Source organism: Phocoena phocoena, chromosome 12, assembly GCF_963924675.1.
Source record: "Phocoena phocoena chromosome 12, mPhoPho1.1, whole genome shotgun sequence".
Taxonomy (NCBI): Eukaryota; Metazoa; Chordata; class Mammalia; order Artiodactyla; family Phocoenidae; genus Phocoena; species Phocoena phocoena.
In genome coordinates, this window is record NC_089230.1 from 33,586,817 (window position 1) to 33,605,355 (window position 18,539).

General features: G+C 40.7%; 1 protein-coding gene across 4 annotated transcripts in view; it reads left to right on the top strand.

Annotated features, from left to right (window-relative positions):
- Nucleotides 1–3,734: 3,734 nt before the first annotated feature.
- PTPRK (protein tyrosine phosphatase receptor type K) overlaps nt 3,735–18,539 on the top strand; it is a 568,012-nt gene continuing 553,207 nt past the window's right edge. For 3 of the 4 annotated variants that reach the window (XM_065888557.1, XM_065888559.1, XM_065888560.1), the window contains exon 1: nt 3,950–4,046. In XM_065888557.1, the coding sequence (XP_065744629.1) occupies nt 3,950–4,046 (97 nt within the window). Of the gene's footprint in view, nt 4,047–18,539 lie in introns of all 4 variants that reach the window. The other variant, XM_065888558.1, reaches the window with a different exon arrangement.

Sequence of the window (18,539 nt, forward strand, 5' to 3'; positions counted from 1 at the left end):
AGTGGGTAAATAAAACCTTGGTTTTGCTGGGTACATGTTTGTACATAATCCTTCAGTGGAACAAGAAAAGAACCTTTACTCAGCAATTAATATCATCCAGGCCCTTTCATATCTATACCTATAACTAAATTTACATCTTTACAAAAATACATATTAAAATATACTATATTTCATTTAGTCCTCTGAAAAATCTGATTGATAAGCCTCAGTTTCATATGAAAGAAATTGAGACACAGAGATGTTAAATGCTGCTTAAAGCAGTGCTTCCCAAATTATTTCCCTGGAACCCTAATCCTGAGAAATACTTCTCTTTTAAAGAGTTCTATTGTCCAAAACTTTGAGAAACAATGTATTCCTTTCCTCTCTCCAACAGATTCACTTTGCAAAATACCATACTTGTAACCATTGAAAAGTTCTGCAGTAAAGAAGCCAGCTGTAGTAAAGGAACCTGTTTAACTTTGCTCAATCTAGAGTTAAAGCTAATTTGATCTGAAGACCCTATTTTCCAATTTTACTTGCTAAATTTTGATAGAACTGGGATTGTACAGAAAACATTTTGTCAAATGTAGATCTAAATTTTTGACTGGAGTTATTTCTTGGTAAATCTGCAATCAATCAGACTACAAAAAAAAAATCAGACTACAAACCTATCTTCTTTAAAAAGATATACTATAACCACATACCAAAAACAGTAGGAAAATAGGGAAGGGCAGTTATAAAATGTTACTATTCTACATTTACTTCTAATTATATCAATATTATGGTTTATCGGGATTTTTTTTCAGCCTTTTTCTTTTCTTATTTGTAATCATAGTATATGTTGACTTCATCTTCCAATTATTTAAATGTAGTAAAACATGCATAACGTAAAAATTACGACTTTAACCATTTTTAAGTATACAGCTCCATGGCATTATGTACTTTTACATTGTTGTGCAACCATCACCACCATCCATCTCCAGAACATTTTCATCTTCCCAAACTGAAGATGTATCTGTATTGTCTTCTCTTTTTTTTTTCCCAACATTTTATCAGAAACATCTTCCCACTTTGCAACTTACTCTTTTTTTAATACCTTCATTTCTAGTGGCTGTGAGATATTCAATCCAGATAATGCTCATGAATCTGCCTATGGTTGGACTTTTGTATTATTTCCAGTTTTCCCTTTTGTAAGTGATAAATATCTTTGTGTCTGTAACACTTCTCATATTTTAGATTATTTCCTTAGAATAGCTAGTAGATTAAAGAATACAAACATTTTAGTGATTTTTTTGAACACATGTTGACAATTTTTTTGTTATATCAAATTTACTCTTCTATTGTTTAATTGATACATTCACCCATTCTTTCAAATTAACAAAGACCTAGTAAATTCCTAATATTTGCCGAGTACTATGTGAAAGACACATATATTCTCTACTCAAATGATTTCAATATACCGTGGCCAGCATTAGGTATTGTGGCCAGCATTAGTGACAACTAAGGACAAAAGTACTGATTTACTTGTCCAAAAGTTTTGTGGCATTGCTTTGATTTTTAGTGAGAAGACATCCTTGCTAGTTTGCTGACTCCATTTGAGGATTTCCTTGTCCCTCTTTGTTTCCCCTCCCCCACTTCTTACTCATATATGGGCTGTTGGACAAATTACTTAATCTCTAACTTTGTTTCCTCATTTGTCAAATGAGAGTAATAACTGTACTGATGTCATAGGATTGTTGTCTTAACTCAAGGGGACTTTGTATATCTTAATGTCTCAACGAGACATTATGTATTTTAAACCAGTGCCTAGCACATTGTAAGTGCTCTAAACATTACTTGTTATTGTTATTACTTCCTGAATGGAGAAAATGAGATTAATCTTCTGTCAGTTGACCCAAGGGATGGGCAAGCTAGAACTGTGCGCACTTTGCCCTGGCACTGTATGTCAATTTTTAAACAAGCTTTCTGTGTGTTTAAACAAACAAACCTACCAAGTCATGAACTTTTTGTCAGGAATAGAACAGATTAATTAGTTTATGGATGGGGGAGGAGGGGTGTTTGTTTTTCCTGAGACATATTATTGCTAAGTTTTACAAAGTTCTGCTAAGTCCTTTAAAAGGAAAATATATGTCCTTCAGTTTTTTGTTACCTAGGATTTAGGAATATTCTTCAATCAAAGAAATAGGAACAGTGATGTGCTAACAGTTATAGGTTAATGACTTAAAAAATAATCTACATTGCACCCTAAGGAAGAATGAACTTATTGCTGAATTGAATTGACAAGTGCTGAGCTAGTCAGTGTGCCAATGAGCCAGCTATAAGACTGCCAGTTACGTTTAATCAAGCATCTATTCTTATCAAATTTTTAAAGAAGTATTTTCCTTGCTGATTGGTATATATATATATGTGTATACACATATATATATGTGTGTGTATATATATATAATGAGTTCTACCATCAACCTGGTCTTTAATAGCGTATACTTAATCTGAATAAAGGGATATGTGTCCTGGGAAATTGTGTGAATATTATATTAAATTGAATATCACATTGTCCATGATTTACAAAAGCTAAAGGTGTCTGAGTAACTGACAGATGTCAATCAAGAGATTCCATTGTTCTAGGAATTGTATATATGACACCAACATTCTGAATAAAAGTTGTTTATTCTACTGTGACCACATCTATTTTATTCGCTATTTTACAAAAATGAATAAAGTATGCACTATACAGTCTTCACAGAAGCAAGTATTATAAATGTGGCATATGGTGAAACCACTTCAAGCTTCTGAAGAATCAGCAAACTGTAAAATACTTTACTGTCATAATATAGCATTATTTTCCAACGGATGAAATCATTTGTTGCTGTTTTCATTGTCCGTGTAAAGTTCTTTTGTTAAATACTTATGTCTTAAATATCTCTTAGATATTAAAATCAAAACAAAAAGCCTTTCCTACTCCAGCATACCCTCGTGAAAGGCAAGGATAATAAGCCCTGATGCAGTTGTTAGGTTCTTCCGGAGGGAAGTAGAAAGAGGCCGGAAGGTTTCAGAACTATAAGCAAAGTCAGTGAAGCAGAGAGTAAATCCAAATATTCGGCAAATGACAAACCAAAAAGGAGACATGCCAACTGTTCACACTGGGAAGTTACCGAACATTTATTTTGGTTCAAGTTTTATTTTTATATGAAGAAGGAACAATAAGTTTTCTACGGGGGTGGGGTGTCTCATTCCTTATTACACGAATAGGGAACAGAGAGTTTGCGATGCAGGTGGGTGTTTCCTCCGGGAGCTTCTACACTCCCCCTTCTTCCTACCGGCCACCGATACGGTAGGACCTCCGCCTTGGGGACAGAACCCCGGGGCGCCTCTGCTTGGGCGGCGGGGTTTCTCCGCGTTCATCCTCTGGGGTCCGGCCACACTGCTTACCCAACTCTCGCTTTTCAAACTGCGATTTCTGAAACAGGGCAGACAACGGCGCAGGTCCCCTTTCGCGCCCGCTGCCCCCGAGCGGCGGCGGGCGGCTGGGCCAGGGCGGCGAACAAAGGCGGCGCGGAGCGCGGAGCGCGGGGCGCGCGGCCGGGGTTGGCGCGCGTCTCTCCGACAGGAGGCGGCGGCGGCGGCAGCGGCGCCGCGCCCGAGCCTGCATTCCTCAGAAGCGCCCGGAGCCCGCGGGGCGACGTCACCCCCGGCTCCGCCCCCATCCCTCCCAGAGCAAAGTAACTCTTGACTAACAGGAGAGCCTCTGCCGAGCATGGAGAGCTGCTGCCGCGGCCGGCCGGCGACTCGGGCAACGCTGGCGCCCCAGAGGTAGTTTGGCGACCGCGGAGCAGGAAAAAGTGCGGGCGGGAGGCTGTCCACTCCCCGCCCTCACCCCGCCGGGCCCGGCCGACCCCTCAGCTGTGGATTTCGCTGCGATACCCCCAGGCAGCTCTTTGCAAAGCGGCTTGAAACTTCTCCCAAAGTCGACATGGATACAGTGGCGGCGGCGCTGCCTGCTTTTGTGGCGCTCTTGCTCCTCTCCCCTTGGCCTCTCCTGGGGTCGGCCCAAGGCCAGTTCTCCGCAGGTGAGTGGCCGAGGAGGCGTCCGGAGCTCCGACGAATGCCCCCGACCCGGGGCTCGCCAGGGGTGGAGCCGGCTCCTCTCTAGGGCCGGGGGGGCAAGGCGGGGAAGCTTTCGCGACCCGGGGTGGGCAGAGGGAGAGATGTCCCCAGACCCCGTGCCGGCTGGGACGCGGGGCACGGGGCTGGGCGCCACGGGGGCAGGTAAGTTTCCTCGTCGCGACCCATTGTTCCCGGCGGAGGATCGCTCCAGCCGCAGGCGGGCAGGGCTGTGCGGGAGTGCGCGAGACAGTGCTTTTCTTGGGAAACTGGGAGCCTCGGCGTCCGGCGCCGGCTGCACCGCGCCGGGGAAGAGAGAAGGAAAAAGTAGTTACGACTCTGGGGACTGCTACTCTCTAGCTCGTAGTGCGGGCTTGTTGCTCTCCGCCGCTAGAGCGTTCCAAAAAAAAATTCCCAGGGAAGCCATTGTCAGAAAGGTGGAGACTTAAAGGGAGTGACCTCGGCGCGCTTTGCCAGGTGCTTTTTGTCCCGGGAATAACCTCTCCTGACTATTGTCTAACTACTTCCCCGTCCCTCCCCCAGTCCTTGTCGCCTTCTCCAGCGTGGGGCTGCTCCTGGGTTCGCCCTGTGGGTTAGGGCGCTGCGCGGAGTAGGTTCCGTGTGTGTTGGCGGAGCCTGTAAGATGTTTTGAAACATGATTCTAAGGATCCACGCCGAGCAGTCCTGGGCAGCGAGGTCTAGGCGCCGGGTCCGGGAAGCCTGACCCGCGGTGGGGGAGCCCGCTCATCCGGCAGAGCCACCGCGAAGCTGGCCCAGCTCCTCCCGGAGCCGGCCTGCGTGATGGGGGCTGCAAACGACTGCCGCCCGCCCAGAGAACCCAAGAGGAGGCATCCGGTGCGGTCTCGCCAGTTAGCCCTTTGGGTCCTAGTAAAGCCGCTTAGAGAAGTCCGTGAGACCCCATTTCTCCCAGTGCCGTCCTCCGTTCCCTTCCAGTTCTGTGACCCTTCCTGGCGGTTGCTTCTTTCGTTCTCTCCTCTGGGGGCTGTGAAGTTTCACCAGGTGGACGCTGGGGAGCAGGCTCCCGGGCGATTGTCAGCCTCCCGCCAGTCCAGACAACTTTTCTGGCCAGCCCACCCAGCTCAGCTTGGCTGGCGAGCGCATCTGCTTCCTTGGTTCGCGCGGTGCAGATGGAGACGCAGAGGTGGCCGAGGGCTGCTGGACAAAACGGGGGAAGCGACAGCCGCGCTCCTGGCTGAGGCCACAGGACGCGGAGAACGGACGAACTTTGCACTGTCAGTTTCTCTCGTTGTTGTGGCTGCCTGGTTTCCTGGAAGTAAACTCAAATCGTTATTTTCCGGAGTAATGTTTATTTCCTTTCCGTTCTCTTTCCTCCCTTTAGAACTCTGTAAAAGGAGGTAGATAACAAATTCAGATGGCAGCATGTGCTGTGCACTCAGGCAGGTTATGAAATGCAGCGTGTACAGGAAAAGTTATGTATACAGGTGATGTATACAGAGGACAACAGCTATGTGCAATGAAAGCCTAATTTTAATTCTTTCTGGAGTAAGCATTACTGCAAGCATGTCTGACATATAATGCCCGTTGGTACTGGAAGCGTGCTTGATGTAAGATATTACATGCAGGCAAGTTGGAGTGGGTATTGATTTCTGCACAGTGTTTGTCAATGCACGGAGAGCCTACGCTTGAAAAGGCATGTAGTTTGTTAATTGAACGTTGGAATTGTACCAATTGTATGATTAAACTTATATGTATTCAAAATTTGCAACTATTAATGTCTCAACAACTGATAGATATATTTTCATCTATAAAGAAACTTTTCTTTTTCTCTTTTCAAATGTTATTTACCGTTTAATGAGCAAATAAATATTAAATTTCCTCCAGCAGAATGTACAGATGAGCTTTTCTGATCCCTGGAGTTCAGCTATCTCTAATGAACAGTTATGTTCTTAGATATGCAGTTCCAAGTAATTTAACTAAATAAGCCTGGCTTTTCTTTTTTGACAAAGCAAAACATTCGACTTTATTTTATAGTTAAGTGAAAGAATGTGCAGTCCTAACAAATGCAATTGTGGCAGGACTGTATCTCAAAATTTTGCCATTCAGGTTTTGTACATATGCCCAGAAATGAATGTCTTTTATTCCCACAGTTCAGATTGTGGATCTGCCTTTCTCCATAAGCTAAACGTTTGTTTTGTAAAAATTTCCATTTTCTGCTTCGCATAAGTCATTTGTTATTCTTCTGTCATCAGATTTTATGGCAGTCAGATTTGTTGCAAAGACACGGGGTCAGAGATTGGAGGTGTATTCTTTCTTGGTTTTTTTTCTTACGTTCTTTAAATGATGAACTTTTATTTATTTTGAGAAATTTAAATAAAAATGCTTTAAAAGTGTAAAACAAATACATGTTCAGAACTTTAAAGTATGTTTTAAAATCACACTTATTAGGCCATTTTCCACTTTTAGATATTATTGTGTGCTTCCTAACATGGTGAGCCTCGAAAGCAAAACTTGAAAGACTGCAGATTGTTGGATCTTTGATATATCATGTACTCATCCAGTCTGCTTTGTTTAAACCACAGTTTAGGAACATTTTCATCATTTTGAATTTTTTCTTAGCTTTTGGGGTTAAGGTGTAAAAATGCTACATGGTGAGCCTCTTGAAAACCTGAACTTCCAGAGCTTATAAATCTCAACTTATATTCTTTCAGTTTGATGGCTCACTTAACACCTAAAAAAATGTGTTATATCTGTGTTACATCTGGGGAAATTGAGGCATAGAATCATAAGGATGTGCTGAAGTTTATTCACTGGGTTGTGTAGTTGCCATCTCTTGATATAATGTGAGAAAGTTTTTTGTATTAGGACTCAGATGACTGACAAAATCAGTCATAGATGAGGTACCTGGAGACTCAGCTTTCTCATCTGTAAAATGGGGATAATAATACCTGTTCTGACCTTTCCTCATGCTTTTTATGAAGATGGTGTGAAATAGTTTAAATGAGCTGGAACTGTATATTGTCAAACATTATGCAGCTATCTGGGGTGTTATCATCATATATTAAAGTAGCTAAGTGCCTTGACTTTAGTCTTTTCTTGCTCCCCTAGTCTGTCCTGGTAAGCACAGACTGTTCAGGAGTGTGTGTGTTTGTGTGTGTGTGTCACTCAGCCATTCATTCCTTTTAATTGTTGTTAAACATAAACATCCTAGATTGGCCAGACCATAATTTTATCAGCACATTGAGAGAAATTATCCTTTAATTTTTTTTTCACTTACCTTCTGTAAATCCTTACTTGAGCTGAACCTGTGGAAGAGTCACTATTAACATTCATAGTATTCAAACTATAGAAGAAATTTATTTTTAGTCAATTTCTTTAGCTGTCTGTTTAACTATTGGCTGTTCACCCTTTTCATCTCAGTGGGAGAAAAATATGTGGCTTTTTAGATGCAGTCTTATCAGTGACCTAGAGAGGGACTATTGTCTCTCTAGTATGATGTGAGCCTGGAAATGCAACTCCAGATCCTGCCTTGGATATAGTTCCTGGCATGTCACACTGTAAGCGTTTACTTACTTGATTCCTTAGAACCTTGCAACTCATCTAAGCAGTGCCACTTTCCCAGTGTCTCACTCTTTGCTGTCTCTGTATGTGAGTTAAATTTCTCTTATACTTATTATCTCTACTGGGAAGATACATCAGAGAGACAGCTTTTTAAAGGTTTGCCTGTTGGTTTTCTGGTTTTGATTGGCCACAATCTCTCGATCCCTCAATTCATTAAAACTCCAAGTTCTAAACTATTAATAATATGTAACCAGACATTTCTGGGACTGGTTTTTCTTTCACCAGTCTCCATATAACTGACTCTGTTGATTTTCCTACATTGCAAGATGTCGTTTTGTGTCTGGCCAACCCAGACGGGAAGAGGCAGGTCTGGCTGCTATTTGGGCTTTGGCATGTGTGCTGCTGACAGCTCTTCTCTTTGTATTCATAAATGTGAATTTGAAAAATAAATCAACCCCTCTGCCATTCTGCCCCTCTCCCACACTCCTTCCCACTCCCCTCTAGCAACAACAAAGTCCCACATGCAGATACACAAAATCACAGCCTTTTTGTTTTCACCAGATACCTTTTGGTGCTGATCATGTTCTTAGAAACTGGAAATATGATCATGTTCTTAGAAACTGGAAATATGACTCAACCATTAATCAGAGCAAATGCCAGTCCTCCCACCTAATCTCATATTTTAGGCAGTGATGGTTTACTACACGTTTTTATGGCCTTTATCAAACATTTAATTCATGTGATATGGTCCTATATAGAGAAACTAGGTTGTTGCCTACTAATGCTTTTGAAGTGCTGTGTTCTAGGTCTGCTCAAGATGGTGTTAAAGACAGTGTAAGTCATGCTAAATATGGATCTGCTTCTCTGAGGCATAGAAAATGCTGTCCTCCTCTGCCTTGTGCTCTTCCTATTTCCCCTACTTGCTCTTCACGCAGGGCAGGAAGAGGATTGTTGGAAGACTGAGAGCAGGAAACATCAAGGGAGTTTACAGATTGTTCTTAAAGACAAAACAAAGCACTAGGATCGTGTGTGTGTGTGTGTGTGTGTGTGTGTGTGTGTGTGTGTTTGATCTTTAATTTTCTAAAGACGGAAAAAAGCCCTATTTTTGATTTGTTTATTGGAATCAGCCTTTGCCTTTGCCCGAACACATTCATTTCTTATTCTGTGGATGTAAAAACTTCCCTCTGTGTATTCCTCTCAGACTTTACCCTTTGATCATATGTGTCTGGTTTGTGTTCCTTTATCAAATGGTGTTTCTTTTTGCCTAAAAACGTTATAATTGCTTTTGAACATGACTTGTTTTTCTTTCATCAAAACTCATGCTGTTTCTCATAGTTCTGAATAATGGTATTTTGTCAATTCATGATATCTTAAATGGGTATTTGATAACAAAGTAAGTGCATCAATCAAGCTAATTTTTTATTTCAATTGAAGGTAGAAATAAATTTGTAAATCCATGAAATAATCTTTTAATGTCACAGAGTATTTGTTTGTGCTCATATATCTCTCAATGCAAGAGAGACTTAGAGTTTCCTTTTTTTTTTCTTTTTGTGGTACGCGGGCCTCTCACTGTTGCGGCCTCTACCGTTGCAGAGCACAGGCTCCGGACGCGCAGGCTCAGCAGCCATGGCTCATGGGCCCAGCCGCTCCGCGGTATGTGGGATCTTCCCGGACTGGGGCACGAACCCGTGTCCCCTGCATCGGCAGGCAGAATCTCAACCACTGCGCCACCAGGGAAGCCCATGAGTTCCTTTTTGTAAATGGGGTTAGAAAAAATTTGAGTGCCACATTGCCTGTTATTTTGAGATAGTGACATACATCTGGGCTTTGGAAAACTTTAAAAGTTATGTTTTAATGTGTGATGTCAATGAGAAGTCTGGAGGTAGATGGTTTACAAACTTCAAATTCCGTCTTAGTGGAAATTGTGTTTTTATGAGAAATGCTCTTAAACATAGTTCCACGTAAAAGGTTTTATTAATTCCATGAAAATTCTGTTGGGAAAGGTATGTTTATTTTCCTGCAGTATTCTTATGGGAATTCTTTTGATTTGTAGTTAGTATTTTAGTAATAAAAACTGAACTTACATAATTAAAAAAGTTTTGTGTGGTTTTGCAGATTGTTGAGCTTCTGGGAAACATTGGGCTTGGGATGTAAGGATCACATCAATCCTGTTGTGGAACACTGCCATTTCCCCACTTAACTCTGGTTGAGTTTTTTGGCATTCTCCTCTGTGTGTTGGTAATCCATAAAAATTACAAGCGGCTTATTTTGTCACTTACAATTGTTGTAGGAGCAAATTAAGTGGTCCTGAATGAAATAATCCATGTTTGCACTTTATACGATTGTAGATAGAGCTCTGTTAATAAAAATGATGAACAGAGCCGTGCTAGCTGAATCCTTTTACAGGTGTCACTCTAGGAATTATTTTCAAAAGAAGAGCTCAGAAACAAATCCAAATAAAATAGTGTCTAGAGTTACTGTTTGCATTTATTTTGTTGAGAAAATTGAAAGATGTAAATATGTGTGTTCACACACACATATCTTAACAATGATAGAACATCATTGTCCAAAGGTTCGAGTGAGAAGGAAACCAAGAATATCTACAAATGGGATCAAACTCCTATACTTATATTCTAGATAGAGTATTGAAAGTAGAGAATTATTTTGTCAACTTCATAGATGAAGAAACTGAAATGGAAAATTATGAACTATATAGTATATAATATACTGCACTGTACTATACTTTAAAGGAGAAAATAAGAAACCTAATTCCAATAGATTGGTATCTATTTATATAAACTCTTCCAAATGCAGCCTGTGCCTTAACCAGCTGCTTGTAGGCTGATTCTCCAAACCCAGTCCAGGGCAGCAGCTGATCAGCTACAGAAATTCCCCTAGTCCTTGTTGGACGGTAGGGTGCTAGCAGCTGCTTAAGTGGCAGACTGGCCTCAGCTCCTTGATGTGATTCGACTTAGGTCGTCCAGCAAATTCAAGAGTAGAGAGAGGAAGACTTTCTAATGCCCTCATTGCCCATTTAAAGGCTGATGGCTGATTGCTTCATGGTCATTGGATTCATCAGTGGTAAGATGCCCTAGAATTTTGCTTACTTGAATTATGGTCCATGGACCAGCAGCATCAGCATCACCTGGGAACTTGCGATGATCTTGTGACCACATATCAGAGCCCACCCCAGACCTACTGACTCAGAATCTGCCTTTTAATAAAATCCCCAGGTGATTTGCTTGAACATTTAATTTTTGAGAAACACTGCTCTAGGACAAGGAAAGATCAGCTTGAAAAGATTTGTTACTGTAGAGTTGTAAGAGTACTGTGAAAGGATTAATTACAACATGAAACAGATTTCCCTGGAATTATATTTCTGATCAGTATTTACTGAATTATAATTTAACACCCCAGATGCATCAAAACAGCAATACTGTTCAGGTTTTAAAAAAGAAAACTCAGACAATTTTGAAAAAAATATTTCATGAGAGAATAAAAATAAGGCTAAGTACTTTTAGTTGTGAACATATTATATAAGAATATTTAAAGGTAAACATATCATCTGAGGAACCAAACATGATATATGCCAATCATTTTTACTTTGCATATTGACATGTTGATATGGAAAACGATAATTCCCTCTTTTTTTAACTAGTAACTGCAGTTTCTTGTTTTATATTTCTCTTTCTCTTCTAAGTGTATTTTAAGGATTTTTGTAATAAGGAGCTCATTTATAGGACAGTCAAATTTAATGAATGGGAGTTAGGTAGAATGCATTAAATATCACTGGTGTTCTTTTTACTATCCTTTGTGCTCATATTTAAGAACAGAGATTCTCGTCAGTTTTCTCCAGAGAAAAATTATGATGTAATAGTGTACACTGTTCATATCAAAACACAATTTTACTTGCATTTTGTAGCTTGCTTTAGCATTCTTTGAGAAAATGAATTTTCCCAGAAGACCTAACTGCCTTCTTATTAATGAGCCTGTAAGTGTGTTTTGTTATCCATTTACTATTCTAAATGTGTCTACTTTTGCTGGCTGTTTGAACAGTGAAGTCTCTGATTAAATCACGATTGCTCTATTTGTTTTTGCCATTCACTAGCGACTCAGAAAATACTGGCATAATGACATGGTTATGGCAGAAATTAATTGAAAACAAGAGATATAAATTAATGTTAACCCTTAATGGTTGTATTGTGATATCAGGAGATGGAGTTTGGGGCAGTGCACAGCAGAATTCTCTACATGTTTGATAATATAAGTGAAAGTCTGCTTAACCTGTATTGTTTTAAATACACAAAATATAGTTACTGGATTAATGAATACAAATCAGTGGCTTCCACATTTACTTGATTTAGACATTAGTGTTCAAAGGAAGAGGTTTAATTGTGGACAGATCAGTGTTAGAGAACTTAGTGATGGAGCGAAACTCTCAAAGGTACTTCCATACATCTTGAAGAACTTTAAAGTCTAAAGTCTCTGATTTGTTACCTTTTCTAGTTTTACACCAAATTCTTGCTGTTTGTACTAATTCTACTTGTATTTTTGTCAGCAAAAATTAGGTTCATTTATTCCCTCACACATTAGAGGACAGAGCAAAAAGCAGTTGCCCAAACAACAATAGGAACTGCCATTTACTGAGTGCCTACAACCTGCCAGGCCTTATGATCGGTGTTTTATGTAATTTAAAATCCTCACCATAATCCTTTAAGATCAGCATCATTTCCATTTTGCAAACTGTGGCCTAGAGAGGTTAAGTATTAACTTGCCTCAGGTGACAGCGTGAGGGACTAGTAGAGCCAAGATTCATTATTGAATATATACACAGATGTAGCAATAAGACATTTTTTTGGTTACTTAGTGGCAGAAAATGCAGCCTAGACTGGTTGTAACAAAAGGGGAATTTATTGTCTCTCCTAACTGATAGTTCAGGTGGAGCTTTACTTAGGAGCTCACATAATTCCACTGGGATGTGACCTTTCTCTGCCTGCTCAACTTAGCTTTGGTGTGCTCCAGAACTTCGGTCTTAGGCTTCTCGTAGAGGCGAGGTGGTTTCGGCAGCTTCCAGATTCTGGTCCTTTAGGAAAATGTGCACTATGTGCTGGGCACCTGAAAAGGCCCTGCGATTCACTGGCCTTGGATTCGGTGAATCATATCTCCAGCTCCTGAGGGGAAGTAGGCTGATTGGCTTAGTTTACTAGCATTCTGGGTTCAGCCCTAGATCCCCCAACCAGGTCATGTGGACTGATGCGGGTGAGGGGACTGTGGATGAAACTATCAGTTGTCAACAGATAGACGGATAGGTTCTGGAAAAGCAGCCAAACCACAGTGTGGTTACTTGAGATAGAATTAAATAAGTCGTGAGCAGTGAAAGCAGAGAGGGGTGCACCTGTGTGTGTATTTATAATCCTTCTGAGCGGGGGTGAAAGGAGGTGGTGGGGAAAAGATAGGTGGAGCAGATAGTTCCCTGCTCTGAACCAGTAGGTGGTAACATCAGGAAGACGCGGTGGTCTGAGCCTTAGTCTCTAAGGGGAAGGAGGTGAAGGAGGAAGAGAGGAAGGAGGCCATCAGATTGTGGCAGGTTTGTGTGCATTGCCGATCAGCTGTTCATCATTTAGGGAGTGTTTCTTTTTTGGTCTTTAAGCCCTGCTTTAAAGCATGCATTTTATTATTTTCATGGTTGTATTCTCTTTGCCTCAGTATTGAATAAGTCCAACATTAAAATTTGACAGAATTTTGAGTGTTAAAAGGGACCTTTGAAACAAATGCCTCTTAATTTGCTGTAACTTGCCCAAAGTCATATAGCTTGAAAGAACTTGAGGTCAAACTTGAGATTTTGATTTATTTGGTCACTGTTATTAAAACATATGCATTGTTTTTGCTTAGTGGTTATTTATATAGATAGTTATTATTTAAGGTTTTAAAAAATTATTTTAGTTTGTACTCTGAAGTTCTAAAACCAGTGTTTCCAAAGGCAAACCTGACTTGACTGGCTTTGATTAGAACGGTGTTCCAAGTATGAGGTGATAATAAGTTGTGTGTCTGTGAATGAAAGAGATCATTTTATTTATTTATTTATTTTTGGCCTCGCCGTGTGGCTTGCCGGATCTTAGTTCCCTGACCAGGATCGAACCCGTGCCCCCTGCAGTGGAAGCTCAGAGTCCTAACCACTGGCCACCAGGGAATTACCAGAAAGAGACCATTTTAGATAATTGCTTGTTTTTTTCAGTTATCCTGCAGGATTTATTTACATGTATATGTGCGTGAACAGGTGTTTGCATGTATGCATTTGTTTGTTTTTAATAGATGCCAAAGGGTAAGCTACCATGGTAAATGATACTAATTGACACAGAGAAATAAAACCTAGTTAACTCTTCACTTTGGAAACAAATTTTGAAAAAGGAGGGAGGTGAAGGTGAACTTGTTTATAGTTTTGATCTTCCCACCTCTTGCTGCCTGACTTTATAATGCATATCTGAAAACATGGGATGTTGGACAGAGTTGCTGTGAGAAGGTACTGAATAATGAATGAAGTGTAGAGAAGTAGCAGCTGTTTGCCTAGCCTCCCCCTCTCACGGTGAGAGATTTATCTCCCGGGCCTGAGTTAGATAGGCGGCCTGCCGCTGGCTGTGCCTGAGGATCAGGCGCCCAAATGTGGCTGTGCCAGTTTAGGCTAGAGTGTCCTCCCTTCTCTGGCCAGAGCAGCTGGCCTGGCACTTAGGGGTGAAAGCAGTGGTTAGGGAGGAAGGTTGTTGACTGCTGTTTGTTCAGCATGCTTCCTTCTGTCACTGGAGGTTTGCTTTCACACACCTTTGTTATCTTAAAGAACTTAATGAATTATTATTTTCTTCTCTGTGTGTTGCCTGTTTTCTCTATGACTCTTTTTTTACCCCTTATTATACCTTCATCAGGTGTGTTAGCTGTGACTCCTGAACGGTGAGGTTTGTAGTAATTTGCCCAACACCCTGCTTCTTTGAGGCAGAGTGCTGTATAGTCTTGATCTATTTTTGCCTCTTTATCTAAATTCGTATTTAAGTACTTGGGGAGTACATGAGGTGAAGGATTTAGCAGCGATCTGTTTCAGAGAGAGCAGAAGGATTCTTTGGATTCTTTGGAGGTCTGTGTACAGAGCATTTTAGTGCATAGAGCATTGGGCTTCTATAAGGCTGTGTCCCACTCTTAGCTCTGTCACTTTCAGGCTCTGAGATTTGGAGTAATTCCTTTCTACTTGACCTTGATTTCCTTATCACTAAAATGGGAATATTACAATGAAGAGTCATTTTAATAGCTTCTCTAGTTACTCAATAGGACACTTTTAAAGGTAGAATGAGTAACATATGTGAAAGTATTTCTGATTGGAAAGTACCATAAAAATGTAAATTTTTTGGGGGGGGAATAGGAACTTGGATAATAAAGAAATTATTGTGTTGAAGGCACAAAATACATGGTGAAGAACGGAAATGAAAACAATAGATGCTTTGTATATTTGCATATCTAAGTTATGCATTGCCATCTAAGTTGTTTGCATATCTAAGCTTTTGGGGAAAGTGGTATGGAAAAGAAGAGTCAGTAAGATTCTTGTGAACAATGAGTAATTTTGTTATGTATCATAAAACTTAGCCCCCATTTTCACATATCTGTGTTTTACTCTTATGTAAGTTTTCATATATATGTGTAAGTTTTATATATATATATATGTAGGTTTCATATATACATGTAAGTTTTACTCTCTTGTGTTCCAAAACATTTTTTGTACTCTCGCCAGATATGTTAATAAAGATTATGTGATTATAAAAATATTTTTACTGATAATTTTTGAACATATGTTTTAAGGACTGTGTTCATATATAGAAAGTTGTATGTATAGTTTTTCTTCTTGAATATTTTCATGAAGAGAGAAAAAAATGCTCTTGCTTTCTGAGCTGGTTTGCCTAACCGGTGAGAGCACGATTGTAAGGTTTGCATCGATTTATTTACTCTTCCACTCCACAGTTCTTTGAGCATCTACTATGTGTCAGTACTGTGGCGGGGCCTGGGTATGCTGGTGGGCACAGATATGACTTTTGTGACAGTTAAGCAGTGGTAACCTTCGCATAGCTCCGCATTTAGCAACTCACGGGTGAAGCCTGGATCTGTTTTGTGATTGACCTTACCCCTGTGGCTTGGCAAGTCTCAAAGCCGAAGTCTGTCTCTCACAATTTGTGGGTCCACAATGCAGTGTGTCAGCAGTCTTTCCATATCCTTGAGTCTACACATAAAAAACTAGAAGCTTACGAAAAAAGAAATTTTCAGAGATATGCTGCAGTGATAGTAAAATTCCACCAAGTGGAAATTCCCCAAAGTTGACTAATCGGAAGTGTAAACAAGTCGGGCAGAGGAGAGAGCACGTTTGTTTTCTGGAAGCTCACTTTTTCTCTCTTTTGAGGCAGGATGAGGAAGGTGGGGAGGCATCCTCACAGCGGACAGTGTATATAAATATGTCTTCACAACCTCAACCTTCTTGCTCAGAGGCCCTGGATTTTGGGCCGCAGATGCGTACTGGCTGTGCCTGCAGCTGCTTATCAACGGCCACTGGTGCCTCGACTCTGACCTGTCTCCTCTCTCCTGCTTCAGGGGGGTGGCCACTAGGGAGGGGATCCGGAGAGGCAGCTGGGAATGAGAGTGGACCTTGACCATCCCCCAGCCTGCCCTTGCACCTGCATCCTGGAAGCGGAGCAAATTCTATTCCTGGCGCCTGGGTCAATCAGTTTGAAGGGGAGCAACAGTACTGTCCTTTCAATACACCTATTGCCCTACTAGGAAATGGAGATTCTGAACATCTGTATTAAAGGAGGCCCACAGGACTTGCAGTCGGTGAATTAAGGAGAAAAGTAATTTTGGAAATGTGTAAATTCTTTTGAAGCAAAATCAAAGTTGCCAAATTACAAAGACCCAAGCTTCAAAAGTAGAAATTTAGAAAACCGTTTTAGTCGAGTCACTAACATTTTATGCCCATTTCATATTTAAGCAAAGGACAGTCAGAATATATAGCATAGTATTTAATATCACAGACTTTGGAACCTGACTGCCCGAGTGTGAATACTGGTTCGGACATTTCCTTGCTATGTGACCCAACCACATTCCTTCAGTTTCCACATCTGGTAAAATGGGATGATTCGAGTACCTATCTCAGATGTTTGTTTTGAGGAACACTGAGGTAAAGTGCTTAAAAGAGTGTCTGGCACACTAATAAAATTCATCCACTTTAGCTTTTATTATCATCATCATCATCTTTTTGTTTTTGAGCAGAGAAATGTTTATTGCAGGGCCAAGCAAGAGAATGGGCCCTTGGCCTTGGGGTTCATGCTCAAAACCCCCAACTCCCTGATGGTTTTCAGGGAGAAGTTTTTATAGGCAAAATTTGGGGTGAGGGCTGCAGGGTGCATGACTTTTTTCTGATTGGCTGGTGGTGAGGTAACAGGATGGTGTTCCAGGAATCTTGTGCTCAGCCTGAAGTTGCCATCCCCCATCTGGGTGGGGACCTTAGTTCCTGGTCTCAGGACTTAATGAAGCTCAGGTTCTTGATGTCTCATCACAGAAAGAATTCAGTGAGAGACAAAGTGATAGGTAAGAAGTGGATTTATTTAGAGAGACACACTCCATAGACAGAATGTGGGCCATCTCAGAAGGTGAGAGGCCATCGTCATCATTATTACTGGACTAAATTAAACAATGTTTGCAGAATATCCTGATCCCATGCTGTTATCTTTTAAAGTTTCTGACTGCATTATCTTTTACTTTAAAATAAACCCAGCAGAGAGTAGATAACAGGATGCCTGAAATAGATCAACTCATCTGCCAGTTAACAAAGACCACAGCAAGCACTATAAAGAATATAACTCAGTGTTATGAAAACAATAGGCAAATTTACACTGATTCCTAAGAATCAGAATCTTAGAGCGACAAAAACAAAACAAACCAAAAAACACTATCAAGTGATGGGTGGGGGAGCTAGAGTGAATGGGATCAAGTTTTTGGTGTAAAATACCTAAAACAACCTGTGGAAAATGCATTTAACATTTTTTAGGGAGCTTGCAGGAGGTGGGAAATTTGGGACATTGGTGAAACAGCTTACTCCCTGGAGAGGTATAAGCTCAGTTAAAATATGAAAACTCTAATTCAGGAATAAGATTAAAATGAGAATTGACCAGAAAGTTAAGTGTGGTCTATACCACTTCAAGAAGTGTCCATCCCAGTGAGACTAGTGTCTTGTTTAGGAGCAGCACTCCGATTTAGAAGTGGGATTATTAGAATTAAGCAGAGATAGGGAGGCTCCTTAGCTCCTGAAGAATGTAGTTTAACTAAAGGATATCTGTACGGCTTCATTTGCATTTGACACATGGTAAGTAAATACATTACTAGCATTTAGAATAGCCGTTTACCTATGAATTTTAGATAACTTTTTTTGTTTTCTTTTTCTTTTCGTTGATGTTTAGTCCTCCTTAGCCTTGGTAGTTTCAAATCCGTTTAAACCCCCAGGCTTTTTCAAGCCATTATCAACAGGGTAAAGCCCTTTTAGAGTCCTGCTGTATGGAGCCTGGGGCTGGTTGAACTTCTGAACACTGTTAGCTCACTTGCACAGTTGCCCTTTGGCCAGTCAGTGCAGAGGAAAGCCTTCTAAACTTGAACAAGGATTTCGTGTCCAATTCAAGCTTTGGATTTCTTGTTCTCTTTCACCTTCTTACTGCATCTCTTCTAGTTTTAATTGAAATAAATTTCCCTTTTCCATGGGTTATATCTGTGAAAATGGTTGCTCTCCAGATATAATTAAACATTCTTGTCAGTTTTTTTTTTTTTTAAATCAGAGAAGCTATTTGTACTGCAGGCTTGAATCTTGCAGAACTAAGTGCTCTTATAATATTCAGTTTACCACC